Source organism: Alligator mississippiensis, chromosome 13 (assembly GCF_030867095.1).
Source record: "Alligator mississippiensis isolate rAllMis1 chromosome 13, rAllMis1, whole genome shotgun sequence".
In the NCBI taxonomy this organism is placed as follows: domain Eukaryota; kingdom Metazoa; phylum Chordata; order Crocodylia; family Alligatoridae; genus Alligator; species Alligator mississippiensis.
Window position 1 is genome coordinate 43,178,926 of NC_081836.1, and position 16,984 is coordinate 43,195,909.

A 16,984-nucleotide genomic window follows, 5' to 3' on the forward strand; every position below is an offset into this window, starting at 1 on the left:
AGAACATTGCCAGGATGATGGAAAAGAAGACTTCAGCTAAGCATCTTTTAGAAAGACCATTCTCATGGGCTTTGACCTTGTGGTTTTGAGCAAGGCAAAAATGGGGAAAAAAAGACTGAGCCAAGTCTTAAGAGCTTTAAATATGAATGATTAAGAGTGGCAAAGAGAAAGAGGTGGAGGATGGGGGGAATTGTGGAGAACGGCTACAGATCTTGATTTTATAGGATCAGAGAAACAATAGTAGTTGTACTTCAAGGTTGGTTCCACCTTGCTTTCCCCGAGGCAGGCCCTGTCATTTTTTGGAAGTCTAAAGTTCTGTTATCATCTAATAACATGTATTATTTGAGATTTAAGTACTCTCAGACAGGGGTGTCAAACTCACCTGGGACCTAACACCTAGAGCCAGACTACAGGGCTCTTGGGTTGGATTGAGCTTGGGGCATGGGGGGTAGCTGCTGTGGCCGCCCAAGGGATCTGGCAGAGGGGTTCTGGGTGAACAACAACGTCCAGGTAATAATGAACCAAACCTGCTGCCAGCAGCTGTGGTCAGCAGGGCAAAGGGTCCTGAATTCTGTAGAAGGCCTTGCCCCCCAACTTTTCATTGTCCAGCAGGCCAGTTAGAGATGCTCTCTGGCCTGCAGGTCATATGCTTGACACCTTGCTCTAAGGGCAAGGGTGGTGTAGTTTCCCCCCTCATTGTCTAAATACAAATATTTCCATTGGTGTTAAGTTCTGCAGAAATTTTTCAGTTTAGTTTTGAGACAAAACCTTAGTTAATATTGTTTTTCTATATGTGGTTCTGTTCTGTAGAAGTTACCGTCCTTCAGCATTGATACTCTGCCCCCTTTATTTTGCTTGTGTACTGTTGGCCATGTACACTCTGCACTTGTAAGTAGGGCTTTCGGGTTTTTAGAGGTTTCCTAGTACAGGAAAAAGAAATATGATCTCTCACACGCTTAGACTCAATCTGTATAACTGAATTTATTGTGTTCAGGTAGTCTTAAATTTTGAAGCGCCAACCTTTCTCCCATTGTAGAATAACAAGGCAGTTTTCCTCTGGGAGAATTTGTACAGCTTTCTGTTCTCTCTGAATGTTGCTTTCTAGCAGTAGCTGGCAGATAGGGATGAGTGAAGAGATTTCTGCCTTTGCTTTAGTTTTATTTGTACTTGGAGGAGGTAGTAGCATTAAAGGAGGATGGTTAAAGAAAGTGAGGGGGCTAAAATTTCCTGCAGTCTGAAATAGGAGAGAGGAGGTACAATGAGTATGTAGCTTCTATTTCAGAGACAGAACATTTTGTCTTCCTCTTACGTTTTCAGATCATCGATTGACAGTGAACCTGCCTTAGTCTTAGGGCCTCTGAAATCTCTGCAAGAGCTGCGCCAGGAGCAGCAGCTGGCAGAGATTGAGGCTCGCAGACAGGAAAGAGAGAGGAAGGGGCAGGAGGAGGAAGGAACAAAGCCACCCGTGCAAGAAATGGTGGATGAACTCCGAGGTCCATTCGCATATGAATTTTCATACTGGGCAAGGTACTATAATATATTCGGCACAGTAGTACAGCGCAATTCTCATGGGGCTATTGTCTATCGTTGTCTTATGTCCTCCCCACTGTGGGGTACTGCCATTTGGAGGGAATAGGTCATTTGTTCAAGTTCCTTTGGTGAATCTCAGTGGCTGCAGCCTAAAAATGCATAACATGAATGTCTCACAGCTTACTCCTAGGTCCTATGCTGTCCTCCACCTCTCTCGATGGCCACACTGCTGAGAATGCAGTGCTGCAAGAGACCTGCTAATTACACTTCTGCTTATTTTCTAGGTCTGGAGAAAAAATCACTGTGACACCTTCATCAAAAGAGCTGCTTTTCTATCCACCTTCCGTGGAAACAGTTGTCAGTGGAGGTAAAGACATAATATATAGCAAAAAAAAAAAAAGACACAGTACAGTTTTATATAGGCAAACATTATCCTTACATATCAAATTATAAGCTGCTTTTCAAAGGAAGTTGTGACATTATGTATCCAGTTTCAGTTGCATCCCAGTTTGTACATGGGCTAATTTCCCTTTTTGAAAATGGAAAGCATTTGAGCTACAGGAATGTAAAGAAATATAAATCTGTGCTTTCACCAGATGTTGTACATCATTCAGTACAATTGTATTCTGGGTAAAAATGAGGATTCCTACATGCTATAGTAATATTAAAGATGATGATAACTTGAGAAGATAAACTTCCTGCCTAGTAAGGATATCCAAGCAATATCTTTTCTTTCACTTCGCTCTTGAGGGAGGAAATCCATCTGTCATGAAAGGGACTCTGACTTTCGTTATAATTAGTTCTATTGGTTGTCCAGTGCAGAGATTTTAAGTTTCTCCATTTGTGGTTTCCTTATCCTCTCAGACTAGGGACAGGCATTCAAAAAGCCTGAGCCTAAATTGATTCGGTCTTTGCAGGTTAGTTTAACTTGGCTAGACTGAACCAGTTTGTAACTGTAAAGACATCCCCTCTGGACTGAGGAAATGCAGGCACATGCTTGCAATGGCTTAAACTAGAAGCCAGCGGGTGATAGAGCAGCCCTCCCTTCCCTTCCCGTCTGCAGTGCTGAGCTGAGGGACAGCATGGCCTGGCCTTAGCAGCACGCTCTGATTAGGGGAGTGTTCACTCCCCCTCACTGCTCCTGACCAGTGAGCGTGCCAGCAGAGAATTAGTTACACAGCAGGGAGTTGCACAAGGACTAACAGAGCATTTATTAGCCCATCAAGAAAACAAAAGCCTCTTTCATTAGTTCAAGCTCTTGTTAAACAGCTTTTTCCAAGAAAGGAATGGAGGGCCATTAACAGCTGGAGCTCCAGCGAGGGAGAAGTGAGCCCTGCCCAGGGCTGCAAAGCATCTGGGATGCTGGGGGACTCTGGTTTAAGTTAAACCAGGAAAGGGTCTGGGACAGACATTGCATAAACCAGTTTGAGCCAAATCGGTTAAGTCTGATACTACCTTCAACTGGGTTTATCTCAAATTGGTTTCATCCATTTTCAAACTGATTTATGTGCACTGAACATCTGTTCTGTTACAGGTTTAAACCAGTTTCTGATCACTTAAACCAGCTTATGTGTAATATCTGTCAAAGTTCATCTGGTAAATGGAAGCTTTTGTCACCAATGATTTTTATTAAATAATAATAGATTTCAATAACTCTGTTAGACATATTTATCAAACAAAGACATTTATTATAGAATATCACTTGTACCTACAGTCAGTATTGGTGCAGTTGCACATTCTTAGTCTTTGTCCTATTTGCCTTAGGTTTGTGACATTTGTAGCTTCTTGGAAAGTATTTTGTGTTTTTGTACCCACAGAATGTTCAAATGCTGCACAAGATAGTACTTTTGGTTCTTGCACACTAGCAAATTTAACTTTTTACTGGTAACATTATCATTAATGTGGCTTGGTCTTCCCTCAAAAGTTCTTGCTAATGTGTGAATTACTAGTGTCACTATGGGAAGTGTACCATTGCTTTTGGATTCAGATTTAAGCTTGACCCGTACACAGTGGCTTATGTACAAATGAATGCCCCAAGTAATCTAGCAAATCCCAGACATCAGTGTTGTGTTTGTGCTTCTAGTTTTGAAGTGCAGTTAATTGATTTTAGAGTGATCTGTGCTGGTAGGTTTTATGGTCAGGTGTGAGACTATTATGATCATCTAGGTTAATGTTACTGAGCTGTTGTTGAGGGTATTTTTAACCTTTGTGTTTTTCCCCTTTGTCATGCTAAGAAAGCTGCCCTGGGAAGCTGATAGCGATTCATGGAAAAGCAGGTTTATTTCTGGAAGGACATATTCATCCTGAATTGGAGGGTGTTGAGATTATCATTGGTGAAAAGGGAGCAACTTCACCACTTATCACAGTTTTTACTGATGACAAAGGCTCCTACAGGTAAATAGGATACTTGTTTTCTTTAGGGGTGCACCGATAGAGATTTTGGGGGCTGATAACGATAGCTGCTTTTTAAGGAGGCATATTGGCCGATACTGATCTGACTTCCAACAGAGCTGCATACAGCTGGTAAGTCTGTTGTGGTGGAAGGGGAGCGGGGAGAGAAGGGGTGTGGGGGAGCAGATCAACGCCCCCCACGATGAGGTGGGGCTGGGCCTGGGGTAGGCACTGCCTGAGCAGGGCAGGGCATGGGATGGAGCTGTGGCTTGTCCGGGGGTGTGCGCAGGGGGAACAATGCTGTGTGCACCCTGGGAACACATGGGGAGGGGTCGTGTACCCCCGGGATCTGCGTGAGGCGGGGCAGGCTGTGGGTGTGGGCTGGGGCGGGTTCTTCCTTGGTGGGGGGTAGGGGGGAGCTGTCCTGGTCTGTGTTGCGCTTGGGGTTGGTGGCAGCGGCACTGGGAGGAGGGGTTATTGGGGAGCTACAGCAAAATTTGTGGTGGCTGCAGCTCCTCACCTGTAGCCCCTCTCCCAGCGCTGCTGCTGCCCACCCTGAGCACAGTGCAATGCAGTGTGGTCCAGCCCCTACTTCCCCCCCTGCTGGAAAGAGCCTAGTGTGGCCCCCAGCCCACAGCTGTAGTCCTCCCTGCCCCATCCTGCACCGATCCGGGGGCACTCCCTCTCCCCCCCCCCCCCCGTGCCCTCCCACGGTGCAGGCAGCAGTGGGAACCGCTGCCTCTCCCCACGACTCCTGGACAAGCTGTGACTCCATCCCGCACCTCGCCTCGGTTGGGCAGCACCTAGTCCAGCCCCTGCCCCGCTGTCTCCCTCACTGTGGGGGGTGTTGATCTGCCCCCTCCACGCCCCTTCCCTCTCCCCTCTCCGTCCACCACAACAGACTTACCAGCTGCATACAGCTCTCCAAGCTGCTGGGCTGTTTTCCTTGCTGCCTGCATGCTGCACTGTGGCAGCACGCATGCACAGGCTTTTATCAGACTAATTATCGGCCACTTCAGGCCGATTTCGGGTATAGTCAATTTTCTTTATATTGGTGCCGATCCGATGTTGGACTGATGTATCGGTACACCTCTAGTTTTCCTTTTTTGGGTACCCTCATTTAAGTCTTGTTGTGACTATAAATTTGACATATGTGTTCATTATTAGTATTGTTTGTGGTAGACTTGTCTCTTAAGATTCATCCTTCTTCCCTTTTATTTGAAGTGTTGGACCACTCCATAGTGACTTGGAATATACTGTTACTGCACAGAAAGAAGGGTATGTCTTGACTGCAGTGGAGGGAACAGTTGGGGACTTCAAAGCTTTTGCTCTTGCAGGAGTGACTTTTGAGGTAATGTTCTTCACACTTCGCCTTTTTTGAGGGGAAAATGTGCAGCAGAAGCCTCCACATCAAAACCCCTAAACATACCCACATTACCGACTTAGAGAATTGATTGTGTGATCTGGGCAGATTTAGCCATTGAATGATTTTGGTATTTTTTAATGGGGACAGATCTCTGGCTAGTAGACCATTACCAGCAATGCAGCAGTTTTTTTCCTGTTTTATAATGAAGGTGTTAGACTCTGTCCTGCAAATATTGGTATTGCTTTTTGCTAAGTTAGGCCTTTTCTCCATTGTTTCTTTACCTTATAAAAATGCCCTGGTATCAGTATCCCACGGTAAATCACAAGTATTTCACAGTACCTCACAGCAATGCTACCATTAACTGATTGCTGCTTTTTAAAAAAATAGATTAAATCTGAAGAAGACCAGCCTCTTGCAGGGGTTCTCCTGTCCCTTAGTGGAGGTGTGTTCCGTTCCAATCTCCTGACACAGGACAACGGCATGCTGACCTTTTCTAACCTGGTAAGGTGCCTGGTTTTGCCTCTGCTATGAATGTGCTTATACATGCCCCTTACCCTCACAGTTGAGATATTAGCAATGCTCCTGAGCTTGGCAAGCCCACATTCTCTTTCTACTGATTTTAACCAGCCACTGTAGAAGTGTGTGTCTCAGAAGTGGCAAGCCACAGTTATCTATCCATATTTCACTGAGTGAAATAGGTGAAAACTAATGAAAAAAAAAAAGAAAGGACTCCTTGATTATGGCTTGAACGTTTCCACACCAAGCTGGCAGACTGGTCTGGTCCATGGTTAGGGACCACTGAAATTTGCGCTGGAAGTGCGCTGCGCAGCAGCTCCTTTCATCTTGGAGTTTCCCCTGCATGCCCCTCCGCTGCTGATTGGCAGAGGGACTCCATTGGCCTTGCCGCTTGCTCCTAGTGGCTGGGAGGCAGAAACTGTGGTTTTAAATATGCTGCGATTTTTGCCTCCTGGCTGGTCAGCAGCAAGAAGTGGGGCTGCCGGGGCCCCTCTGCCAGTTAGCAATGGGAGGCAAAAACAACAGCATATTTAAAAATGTGTTTTTCACCTCACCTGATCAGCAGCTGGGGGACACGTAGGAGAAACTCCAAGACTAAAGCACCCGCTGTGCAGTGCACTTCTGGTGCAAATTCCAGTGGTCCCTATCCATGGTGTCAGCACACTACTTGTAAATATAAAGCTATAAAATTGGTCTCTAATAACCTTTGATACTTTGGGGAAGGAATGCAACACATAAAAGTGTACCTGTGAGTGTACACAGCTGACCCACATTTCCTTGCACATGTGGCTCTGCTTTTCTGGTTGCTACTTGTCAGTGACACTTTGTAAATAACGGGTGTCTATACACATGTGGGGAGAGGGGTCATTTTAATTAGAGCAGTTCCTGGAGAGCCGCTCTAATTAAAATGCTTCAGTGTCATGTGTTTTAAGCTCCTACACATTTAAACATGGCCACGAGACACTTTAACTAAAGCTCATTAGACAAGCTTTAGTTAAAGCCCCCCCCAGCAGCCATTTTTAAACCCACAGCAGCTTATACATGTGATGCTTCAGCAGTGCTAGAGCGTTCTAATTAGAACGCATTGGCGTATGTGTATGGGCACAATGACTTTGACCAGAGTTCCCCTGTCCATTGTGCCTCATGCTGTTTTCCAGTACATCTGTGTTTTATGGCCCCAATAAGCCCCTTTTTCAAAGTGCTAATATTAGGTGGACTAATGCAGCATGTGATTTGGGGTCTGGGGAGAACCTTGGGCTAGAAAGCATGGAGCTTTTGGGAAATGCAATCTATAGGAGGCAAGTGGATTGTTCTGAGTGCATTAATGGCAGTAAACTGGAATTGCATGATGCTTTTCTGTAGAGTCCAGGGCAGTATTACTTTAAACCGATGATGAAAGAATTCCGCTTTGAGCCATCTTCACAAATGATTGAAGTGCAGGAGGGACAGAATCTGAAAATCAGGATAACAGGTTACAGGACAGCTTACAGGTAAGTAGAGTTGATATACCATGCTGCATTACAGAATGAAAACTGCCACACCGTCTGCTTGGGCAGGCGCTAAACCAAAGTTTTCCATTGGTGTACCTCTTTACAGGTTGCTTGTGTGGGCTTTTGAAGGCAGAACTTAACTTTTTTATGCTGAACTTTTATAGATGGTTATTTTCCAGTGTATTTGAAGATGATGTTTTATGACAGAACATACATAGGGTAAAACATTGCTCTGAAAGATTTTTGGGACACTTTATGCTACTGTCACATGAAGTCTGTACCACAGCCAGTGGGAAAGGGAAAGAATTGCATGTGGAACACTTTCTTTAAAAGATTTGCGTCTTTCTATTGGCTGTAAAAGCAGAGTGTCTCTTTAAATGTTTGCAGTAAAGTACTTGTCTGAAGTAATTGATAGGCCTGTGCAAATAAGGAAGTATTGTATTTGGATTTGACTGATTTTGGGAGACAGTAATTTGATTCGGAGATTCGGGTCACTGTTCCAAATTGTTTCGGCCAAATGGCTTCGGAAGGTTAGGTGCTAATTCAGTGATTTGGCCATAGACTATAATGGGGAATCACTGAAATACCTATAACTTGTCATTTTTTGGCAGATTTGGATGAAAACAGCAGGGAGGGTAGCCTGCCAAGTTTCAAGGAGATAGGTGCAGGGGTTACGGGGAAACTGCGCCTCAAACTGCTGAAAGCAAAACTCATGTGACTTGTGTGTGTTAAGGTAGATTTGGATGAAAACAGCAGGAATGGTAGCCTGTAACAGGGGGCCTTCCCGGCACCAGTTAGATCTCTGCCCACCTACCTGTTTCTGGGCCATCTGCCCACCCCTTTTTTGCTCAGGCAGAAACAGCTCACAAAAGGGACAGAAAGGCTGCCGACAGAGGCTTATATGCTGTTTCTACATCCCTTCCCCAGAGCACTGTGATTGAAAGAGGACTCAGGGAAAGATCACAGTCACTGGCCAGCTACAGATGTCAGTCTTTTTCCCCCCTGCTTCCCCTCCCTCGTCTCAGTTTCAGTTCCCCTGAAATCTTCTGAATCTTTTTCCGAATAGGTTCGGAGGGGGTTTTTTGGGCTTTGGATTCGGTGATTTGGCCTCTGAATCAGGCTGAATCTTCTCTGAATCGTATCAGCGACTGAAGCTTCACACACCCCTAGTAATTGATTCAAATTTTCTGCCTCTAGCTGTTATGGTACAGTTTCTTCTTTAAATGGGGAACCTGAACAAGGAGTTTCAGTGGAAGCTGTGGGACAGAAAGACTGTAGTATGTATGGAGAAGACACAATAACGGATGAAGAGGGTAAATTCAGGCTGCGTGGACTTCTGGTAAGGAGTATCACAGTGGTATATTTGCTTTCATGTTATTGGGTGCCTATACACAAGTGCGGAGGCTGCTCCAACACGCTGGAATTCCAGCGCGTTGGAGCAGAGTTGATTAATTGAGGCTGCTGGAGAGTGGCAATTGTTGCACTCCAGCAGCCTCCTGTGTCTTGTATATCAGCTTTCCTGTGCTTAAAAATGGTGGTGGGGATGTTTGAACTTTAGTTCAAGTGCCCCTGCTGCCAGTGTGGGGATGCTGATACAGGAGACACGGTGGTGCTTTACTTAGAGCAGCTCTCGACGGTGCTCTAGCTAAAACACCTGCCCCCTCATCCCTGGAGCACATGTAGAAGTGCCCATTGTGTTTAGTTTTTCTGTTGATGAGATATGTTCTGTAGTTAGGGATTCCTGTGCTCTCATTCTGTTGCTAGAGCAGACTCCCTCTGCAGAAGGACACACTGTAGTGTAGTAGTAGTTAATTCTACTAAAAGACTAAATGTCATAAATAGGCATCTATGGAATTTCCTTGACATGGTATGGAGGTCTCCCATACTTGGATGTAATAACAGCAAATCAATATGTAATATACCTATATGGAGTCAATATAAATAGTACTAGAGAGGGATGTGGTCTAGGCAAAGAGAAGTTTTGGGAATACTACTTTTCAGCATGAAACTGTTACTGCAGTAGTACTTTTTTTTTTAATAGGCTAGCATGCATATTTTATATATGGGGCCGCATGTTTCTAAAAGAAGCAGAGTGGAAGTAGATATTTTGGACCGGCATGTCTGGGATCAGCTTGCTTAATCATAAACAGAGCTTTAGTTTTCTGTGTTCTTTTGAAAACCTCTTGAGTATCTGAATGCTTTTAATAACAATGTATCATTTCTCACTGACAGGATTTTTTTCTCTCTAAATTTTGTTTTTAGCCTGGCTGCATGTATCATGTCCAACTCAAAGCTGAAGGCAATGATCATATTGAAAGAGCCTTGCCCCAGAATCGTGCAATTGAGGTAAATTCTCCTTACAGCAACCTTTAAACTTTGCATGGGCAAGTGGTGCCTTCTGATACTAGGGGGGCACCAGTAGCTGATTACTGACCAGGGGTGGGGGTCCCCCAGTAGCCAATTGCTGCCAGCAGAAGTGCTGGTGGCAAAACCAAAAACGCCAGCAGCAAACCCAGTAGTGCTGCTGGCACTTCTCTCGGTAGGGTGGGGGAGGGGGGTGCATGGCCAATCTCAGGGCGTTCCCCCTACGTGTTGCAAATGAAATTTTGCCTGGTTAACTTGAGTCTGTCTGGGTGTTTTGTATACCCTCCCCATTCTTGGTATTGGGATCTCAGCCTAAACTGAGTGCCTAAGATAAGAGAAGTAATATATAGCACTTTTTTTCTTTATCATGTGCAACAAAGCATTAGCTAGCAACTCCAGTTGATTTAATTTTTCAGCTTGCACAATTATTTAAATTACTTACTGGTGTCTCTACTGAATCACATGTGGTAGGTATCTTTTCTTCTTGCTCCAAAACCTGAAGTCTTGGTGCAGGTAAAATTACTTTTCAGATCAGTGAATCTTCATTAAAATATAGTACAAGCCTCCTGAATTTAAAACTCAAATATTGTAAATAACCTTCCATCATTAGAGATTCAGATGCACAGCCTCTCACTTTTTTCTCTTGACATCCAGCAAAGGTTAATTGGCCCGCCATTAGTTGTCTAGAAAGTGTCCTGCCCAGGGTGCCTTCCACTGCAGTAAAGGGAAGGTGCAGAATTCGTTAAGCAATGCAAGTTTCCTTTCTAATAGTGCCTGCACTTGCAGGGGAGGAAAGAGCCCACACACATTGCAGAAAACAGATCAGTCTGTGTGCTATACGTGATAGCCTGTTTATGCTAATGTATACCAATCTCATCTGAACTAGCCTGCCAGCTGGTGAAATTCATGTCCAGGTTTAAAACGCAGAATTTGAAACTCTTCCAGATTAGACTTCCTGTAGCCAGTTTGGGGACCTGCTCCCTTTATCCCTCTTTGATACCCCAAAAATTTTCAAAGCATTTGTTCTCATCACAGCTCAACTTTTAATTCTGCTTAAAAGAGACTTTCTTTCTTTCACTGATCAGAATTTGGGGGTTAAAAAAGGCAAATATTGTATTTAGTTGATTCTAAAATGAGGCTTTCCCCATTTAACATATGGGGAAAAGCCCTTCATCTCAGCTTTGAGTATGAGGGCTGTGGGAGAGGGGCAGGCAGCTGTTGTGGCTTGGGCTCCAGCCCCTACCCAGGATCAGGTCGGTTATTGCAGCAAATAATAGCTGCTCCCATCCTCCACTGTCTCTGCTCTCTGCCATCTCCCCCCTATAGCCAGTTCCACCCCCATATGCAGCCTCTACTCCCCTACCTGCTCCTCTCCTTGTCCCCCCTACCCTTGCTCCATGCCAGCAGCCTCTGTATATGGCTTGGGACACTGAGCGCTGTCCCAACCAGTGCCGTAACAGCGGTGTGCAGCCCACGTGGCTGCTGTGGGGCCAGCCTGGGGGTGTACTCAGTACCCCAGGCTACAGTGGGGGATGGAGCCTCTGGTGTGGAGTTAGAGGCTGGGGGCAGGGAGGAGGAAGCAGGGAGCAGAAGTTAGAGCTGAAAAGGCCTGAAGAAAGAATCATGTTAGATGACTTTCACCCCCCTGGAGAAGTTTCTAGTTTCAAGTTTTGGTGGTAAACTACTCTGCGTTCTAGCATCCTAATAAATGCTTGATGCACAAGCACAGGTGAAGTCTGTCTTAGTACAGCTCTGGTGCGATTAAGAGCCCTACTTCAAAAAAAATATGTGGTTTTGGTAGTTCTAATATTTATTCCTGCCGGCTAATATTTAATCTAATGTTTATAGATATTTATCTAATCGAATATTACATTTATCTAATCGAATATTTGTAGTTTAAATACTGGTAGTAAGCTATCCAGTATTTACAAACCAATTTGCTGCTTAAGCTGGAGAGAAAAAAGCAACTGTGAATACAAAGGCTTCAACATTTCACATGGCTCTTACTGTAGGAAAACCAGTAGTTTTGTTTTTTGGGTTTTTTTTTTAAATTCACAGGGATATCTGTGTTCTTGTTGACTTTCCTTTCTAGCAACATAACCATTCATGTGTTTGTACATTGTAGGTTGGGAATAGAGACATCGATGATGTGAATATTATAGCATTTCGACAGATTAACCAATTTGATTTAAGTGGAAATGTGATCACTTCTGCAGAGTATCTCTCTACCTTATGTGTAAGTTCACCCCTTTCATACTTTTTCTCAGTTCCAGGATAATTGTGTCTTGAGCCACTGGAATTTGGATTGTTGCTAGAGCCTACATCTTAGTCATGCCACTAGCGACTTTCTAAAAAAAATCAGTTTGAGTTACAGATGTTTCAATATTCTTCCTGTCCTTGTTCAGAAATAAGGAGAAACTCTCTCAACTTGGCCCACTGGCTCTCTGAGCTAGTGGGGCCTGTTTTCTCCATGGGAGATTCAAGCTTTGTAGAGAAAGCAAAACAGCAGAATTGAAGCTACATCCTGAAATAACTTGGCCTGATTTTTTGGGAGAGTTGAACAGTGATAGTGTTGAAAGTGCCCCAAAAAATCAGGGCAGGTTGTTTTAGTGCACAAGTATGGACTTGCTGCTAAAAGTGCTGTGTTTGCAAATTTGATGATGTTGCTTTGTTTGCAGTGTTAACAGCAGCAAGGCAAATATTTAAGGTAAGGCCTAGAATTAAAAATAGGTTTGTAAAAACCAGTCTCCTCCTCTTCTCCCACCACTTCCTTGCCAAGACCTTTGTGCCAGGTCATTAGGTTTTTTTTAGGAGATGATGAAAGCACCAAAGCAAAACAAGTATGAAAGGAAAAATGCCATGTTACAGAATACTGTTCTCAGCTTTTTAAGGGAATTTAGTACTCACTAAAATTTAGTCTGGGTGAATAAGGAAAGAGAATTGATTGTGTTTTAACATGTAATACATGTACATGGCTTCAAACCCACATGTTTCCATATTACCTGCAGTCTTATAATTTTTTAAATTCTTGTACTCACTCTGTGGGTGTGCCCTTTGGTCACTCTGGTCTTTCATGCAAAGATTTTTATCATAAGACACAAGTGAGAGGTTTTGTGACCTTCACTTTAGCTCCCTGTGGCTGCATAAACTGACAGACGAACTGGCAGTCTCTGCTCTGGTGAGCTCTGGTTGGAGCTGAATTCTCAGACATACAGAGCAGAATTGATGAAAATTGGCTGCACAGTATCTGCAAGGACTCTGCCAGCTGTTTGAACAGTGGACTGGGTAGTAGTCATTTGTCATAAGCACAACAATTCATGAAATTGGCACAGAGAAATAGAAGGCACTGTAAAGCTTCCAGGGTGTTTCTTAAGAGAGAAATCTGAGGTCCCAGTAGAAGAGTTTTTACAAGCTCTGAGATCTGACAGTGCAAGTTACCAGGGGCCTCAGGACTGCTTAAAGTTCTCTGAAAAGCCATTGTGAGCCTGTAAAATTTCAGTGTGAGACAGTCCAGGTGTTACATATTGCCTGGCTGACTGTGGCATTTTTCTTTGAAAATCTGTGCACTGGGTTTAGAAGTGTGGTTTTTTTTTCTCTCTCAAGAAATGGGATCTCTGAAATATATGTCATGTTGGATGTGTACATCTTTGTTTTGTGCTTCTCTTCCTTTACATCTCACAGGTGAAGCTTTACAAAAGTGAAAACCTTGACAATCCAACTCATACAGTCTCCTTAGGCCAGTCCCTCTTCTTCCATTTCCCACCATTGCTCCGGGATGGAGAGGTATGACAGCAGCTTTGTTCCTTTTAGTTCTCTATCTCTGTCTCTTGTATTATTTCATGAGCGTTTGTTGTACTGAACTGATCTGTCTGTGTGCAGGACTGACCATTGTCTTAGCAGATTTTATTAAATTGGTATTGTTCAAATTCTTTTTTCTGTGTCCAAGACTGGTATGTTCTATTGTAGCTGGTAACTGATTGTATTTTTTATATACAGAATTATGTGGTGTTCTTGGATTCCACACTCTCCAAGTCCCAGTATGATTATACCCTGCCTCAAGTTTCTTTCACTGCCATTGGTTACCACAAGCACATCACTCTGGTCTTCAGTCCAACTGTAAGTATCAGATATTAACTTTGTCTTAATTTCAGCTCGAGGTGTTAGATTTGTTATTGTAGCTTGCTTGTTTTCCTCTGGACTTGATCTAACTTCCATTTTTGTACAATGGAAAAACTTCCTGGGACAAACTGAAGTTAAACGAAAGTCATGCCATGGGCTATAATGGCATCAGTGAGTGATTTAAAAACCTGTCTTACCTGGGTATGTGGGATAAGTGGAGGAAAAGAATGGTAGCTATGGTAACTATAATTGGCAGAGATCTGGTAATAACTGAAACCCATTATATTTGCAGTCGAAGGAAATGGTTGCTTTGGTAATCCCATGATGACTCCCTCAGCTATGTAAGGGCTGCTATTTATAAGCTCCAAAGCTGGGAAGTTCCTTGGTTAGTGTTAGTTCAGAGTCTTAACCTTTACCAAGGTTATCGGGTAAGTTGGGGAGATTCTTCAGACTACCTCACAGAGAAAACTTCCACCGCTCCCTTGAGAGAGGTGTTATCTTTTAAGACTGTTCTTCCTCAGCAAAGAGTTGAACAGTGCAACCAGTTTAGCAAAGTTTTCTATACAGCATTTTAATGAAATGTTTTGTTTCTGGCTCAGTGCACGTTCAGACCCCAATGAAACATGAGGGAAACATGGAATGGCAGTTATGGATGAAGGATACAGGATATGCCTGGATGCTTTTGTGTTAGTGTAGTTGCTGTAATCGGTGGGATTGGGAAGTTTTAGGCAGTATGTGTCGGGTAAATCAAAGTGTGTCCTGTTGATGGTAAAGTGGTCAAAGGATCCTTAGTGCTTGGCTTTTTAGGTATTAGCTTTAGAAACAAGCTAACAAAAAAGTAGTAAGTGAGCTAAACAGAACAAAGGCTTCTTGCAGACTTGAGGACTTAGGCGCAGGAGTTAGTCAGGTGGAAAGGGCTGATGGTGTCCGGGACTTTTTTGTTGGATAATTGTTTTTTTTAGTCATTTTAGTCATTTAAATTGAGAGGCATAACGGTTAAAACAGCAGAAAATATTCTTAAAACCCCTGGCTATTGTTGCTTACAGAGAAAGTTGCCTGAACAAGATATAGCCCAAGGATCCTATATCGCATTGCCGCTGACATTGCTTCTGCTGTTAGCTGGGTACAACCATGATAAGGTAATAAGCCTACTGTTTTACTGCTCCAATACTGTGTTAGTGAAGTTGGGGTTTGTTGATGGAGATATCTAGTTATGTTATGTTCAGCAGCATAGGCTACATTTTTATCAGTATAAGAAACCATGATTTCAAATGTCTTGAAGCAACCTGTATGTTTAAAATGCCAAGTGCTAAAATGACTTCCTGTACTGCTGCTTTAATTTTGTTCTGCTTATGGAAAAAGCAATGTGAACTCAAAGAGCAAAATCTAGCTATACAAGGCCTGTCCTTTATGCAAGTTGTTGTATTTCCTTTATGATGACCAAACTGTGGCTCAAGGACTGGACTCTTAAGTTATCTCAAGACCCTTCAATGAGCTGTGGTAGAGATTATCCTTCAATTGAGAGATTGATTGCCAATGATGATGATGGTGACCAAAATGTCATCTCCTTGGTCACATAACTCTACCTCTTGGAAGGTGTTTTTCTTGCTGGAATGCAAAGTAGGCAACAGTTATTTTATTTAAACTTGAGCAGAAGAGCTCTCTGGAGAGTGGAGTTTTGAGTTCTTCCTGTCTTGAAATTTATCCCTGGCCTAGGTCTTGAAGGCATGCAAGTTATTCAAGAAGTCCAGTTTTTTTGGACAGGTGGACACCTTCTTGCCTGAGAATTTCTAAGGAGTGTTTGTGTTCCAAGCTCACCTGCCATTGTAACTGTATTCTGCTTCCCCTTTCTTCCCCAGGTTATTCCCTTGCTGTTGCAGCTGACAAGTCGACTGCAAGGAGTACGAGCATTGGGACAGACAGGTTCTGACACAAGTGGCCCCGAGGATGCAAAGAGACAAACAAAAAAACAGAAGATGAGACGGACGTGAGGTGAAAGGAACAGTTGCCCAAAGTGACACATCTGTCCAGCTGGAGCCCAAGGAGTTTTAGAAACAAGGCCACTAGACTGCAGTTTTGATAGAAAGATGTGGACTTTACAATTTTATTGTTGCTTCATGAGCCCTTTGTCAGAGGATCTCAGTTTTGGTTGTAAATTTTCTATGGTCTACAGATTGCCTTGTTTTAAAATAATTAATTGAATGGCTGTGTTGTCACTCTGAGTGTATCTTCAGCACTGAAGACCGTTATTTCTTTTTCGTGTTGGAACAGCCTCCTAACAGGAGAACAAAATGACAAATTCATCTTCATGAATCATTAATAGAGACAGTTCTAATAAAATGTGTCCGATTTCCCTTTTAGTCTTTATATTTGAGAATCTTTTCTTTATCTTTCCAACCATCCACTTAAGTGAATCAGCCTTTAGGAGGTTCTGTAAAATCAATAGGTGTTTTTTAAATGCGAAGTTAATGTGGAGAATTACATCACTGGCGTGTAAATAGTTCAAAAACTCAATTTAAGTATACCTGTCATTTGCACATCAGTTAAATCAATGCTGATCCAGTGAGTAAATTATCTTTAGCTAAAGGCCAAATATTTGCCAGACAAAAATGAAGACAGTCCTGACTTGATGAGCTTATGCTAGTGTTTAATGTCAGGTATAAACCCATGTTCCTGCTGGGCGAGTTGTGTAAATCTCAAGGTAGTATACGTAATCCAAACTCTGTGGATCTCCAGTTATCATGCAGTGAATGCATCTAGTTGTATCTTTCTTTTTGAAGTTAAATGCATTATCTGCAATATGCACAAAGCTTAGGAACCTGGCCATTTCCTAAATGCACATGCCATGTGTAAACCCTTTGCCAGCTGGCTGAGTGATTTTGTTTCCTTTTTTCAATATAAAAGAATTTGAACTGTTTGGAAATCTCAGACAAATACAGTTCTGGTAAATGAGACTACAATTAAAAGCCCTCTTTCTTAGTGAATGTCTCCTCTGCTTCTTGTTTGAAGTAGACAGTTGGGCATATACAGTTTAAATGTTAACAGTGCTTTTTATTGACAACTAGTATAAAGGTTAACAGAGCTTTTGAGAGATGCATGTAAATGTCTATGAATTCTGCACAGACCCTGGTGTGGCCAGTAAGTGGCAATATTACTCTTTGAAGGACCTGGAATAAAGTTTAGTTGCACTGAACACCTAAGCTCAATT

The 16,984-nt window shown here is 43.1% G+C and overlaps 1 protein-coding gene across 1 annotated transcript in view; it reads left to right on the forward strand.

The window, feature by feature from the left end:
* The window catches only part of LOC102576360 (BOS complex subunit NOMO1), a 38,434-nt gene extending 21,679 nt beyond the window's left edge, over window positions 1-16,755 (forward strand). Inside the window, exons 19-31 of the mRNA XM_014610794.3 lie at window positions 1,318-1,527; window positions 1,815-1,897; window positions 3,765-3,924; window positions 5,146-5,272; window positions 5,675-5,788; window positions 7,166-7,293; window positions 8,491-8,632; window positions 9,556-9,639; window positions 11,783-11,893; window positions 13,339-13,440; window positions 13,654-13,773; window positions 14,823-14,915; window positions 15,636-16,755. Of these exons, the coding sequence (XP_014466280.3) occupies window positions 1,318-1,527; window positions 1,815-1,897; window positions 3,765-3,924; window positions 5,146-5,272; window positions 5,675-5,788; window positions 7,166-7,293; window positions 8,491-8,632; window positions 9,556-9,639; window positions 11,783-11,893; window positions 13,339-13,440; window positions 13,654-13,773; window positions 14,823-14,915; window positions 15,636-15,767 (1,606 nt within the window). The 3' untranslated portion in view covers window positions 15,768-16,755. The remainder of the gene's footprint in view (window positions 1-1,317; window positions 1,528-1,814; window positions 1,898-3,764; window positions 3,925-5,145; window positions 5,273-5,674; window positions 5,789-7,165; window positions 7,294-8,490; window positions 8,633-9,555; window positions 9,640-11,782; window positions 11,894-13,338; window positions 13,441-13,653; window positions 13,774-14,822; window positions 14,916-15,635) is intronic.
* The last annotated feature ends 229 nt before the right edge of the window (window positions 16,756-16,984 follow it).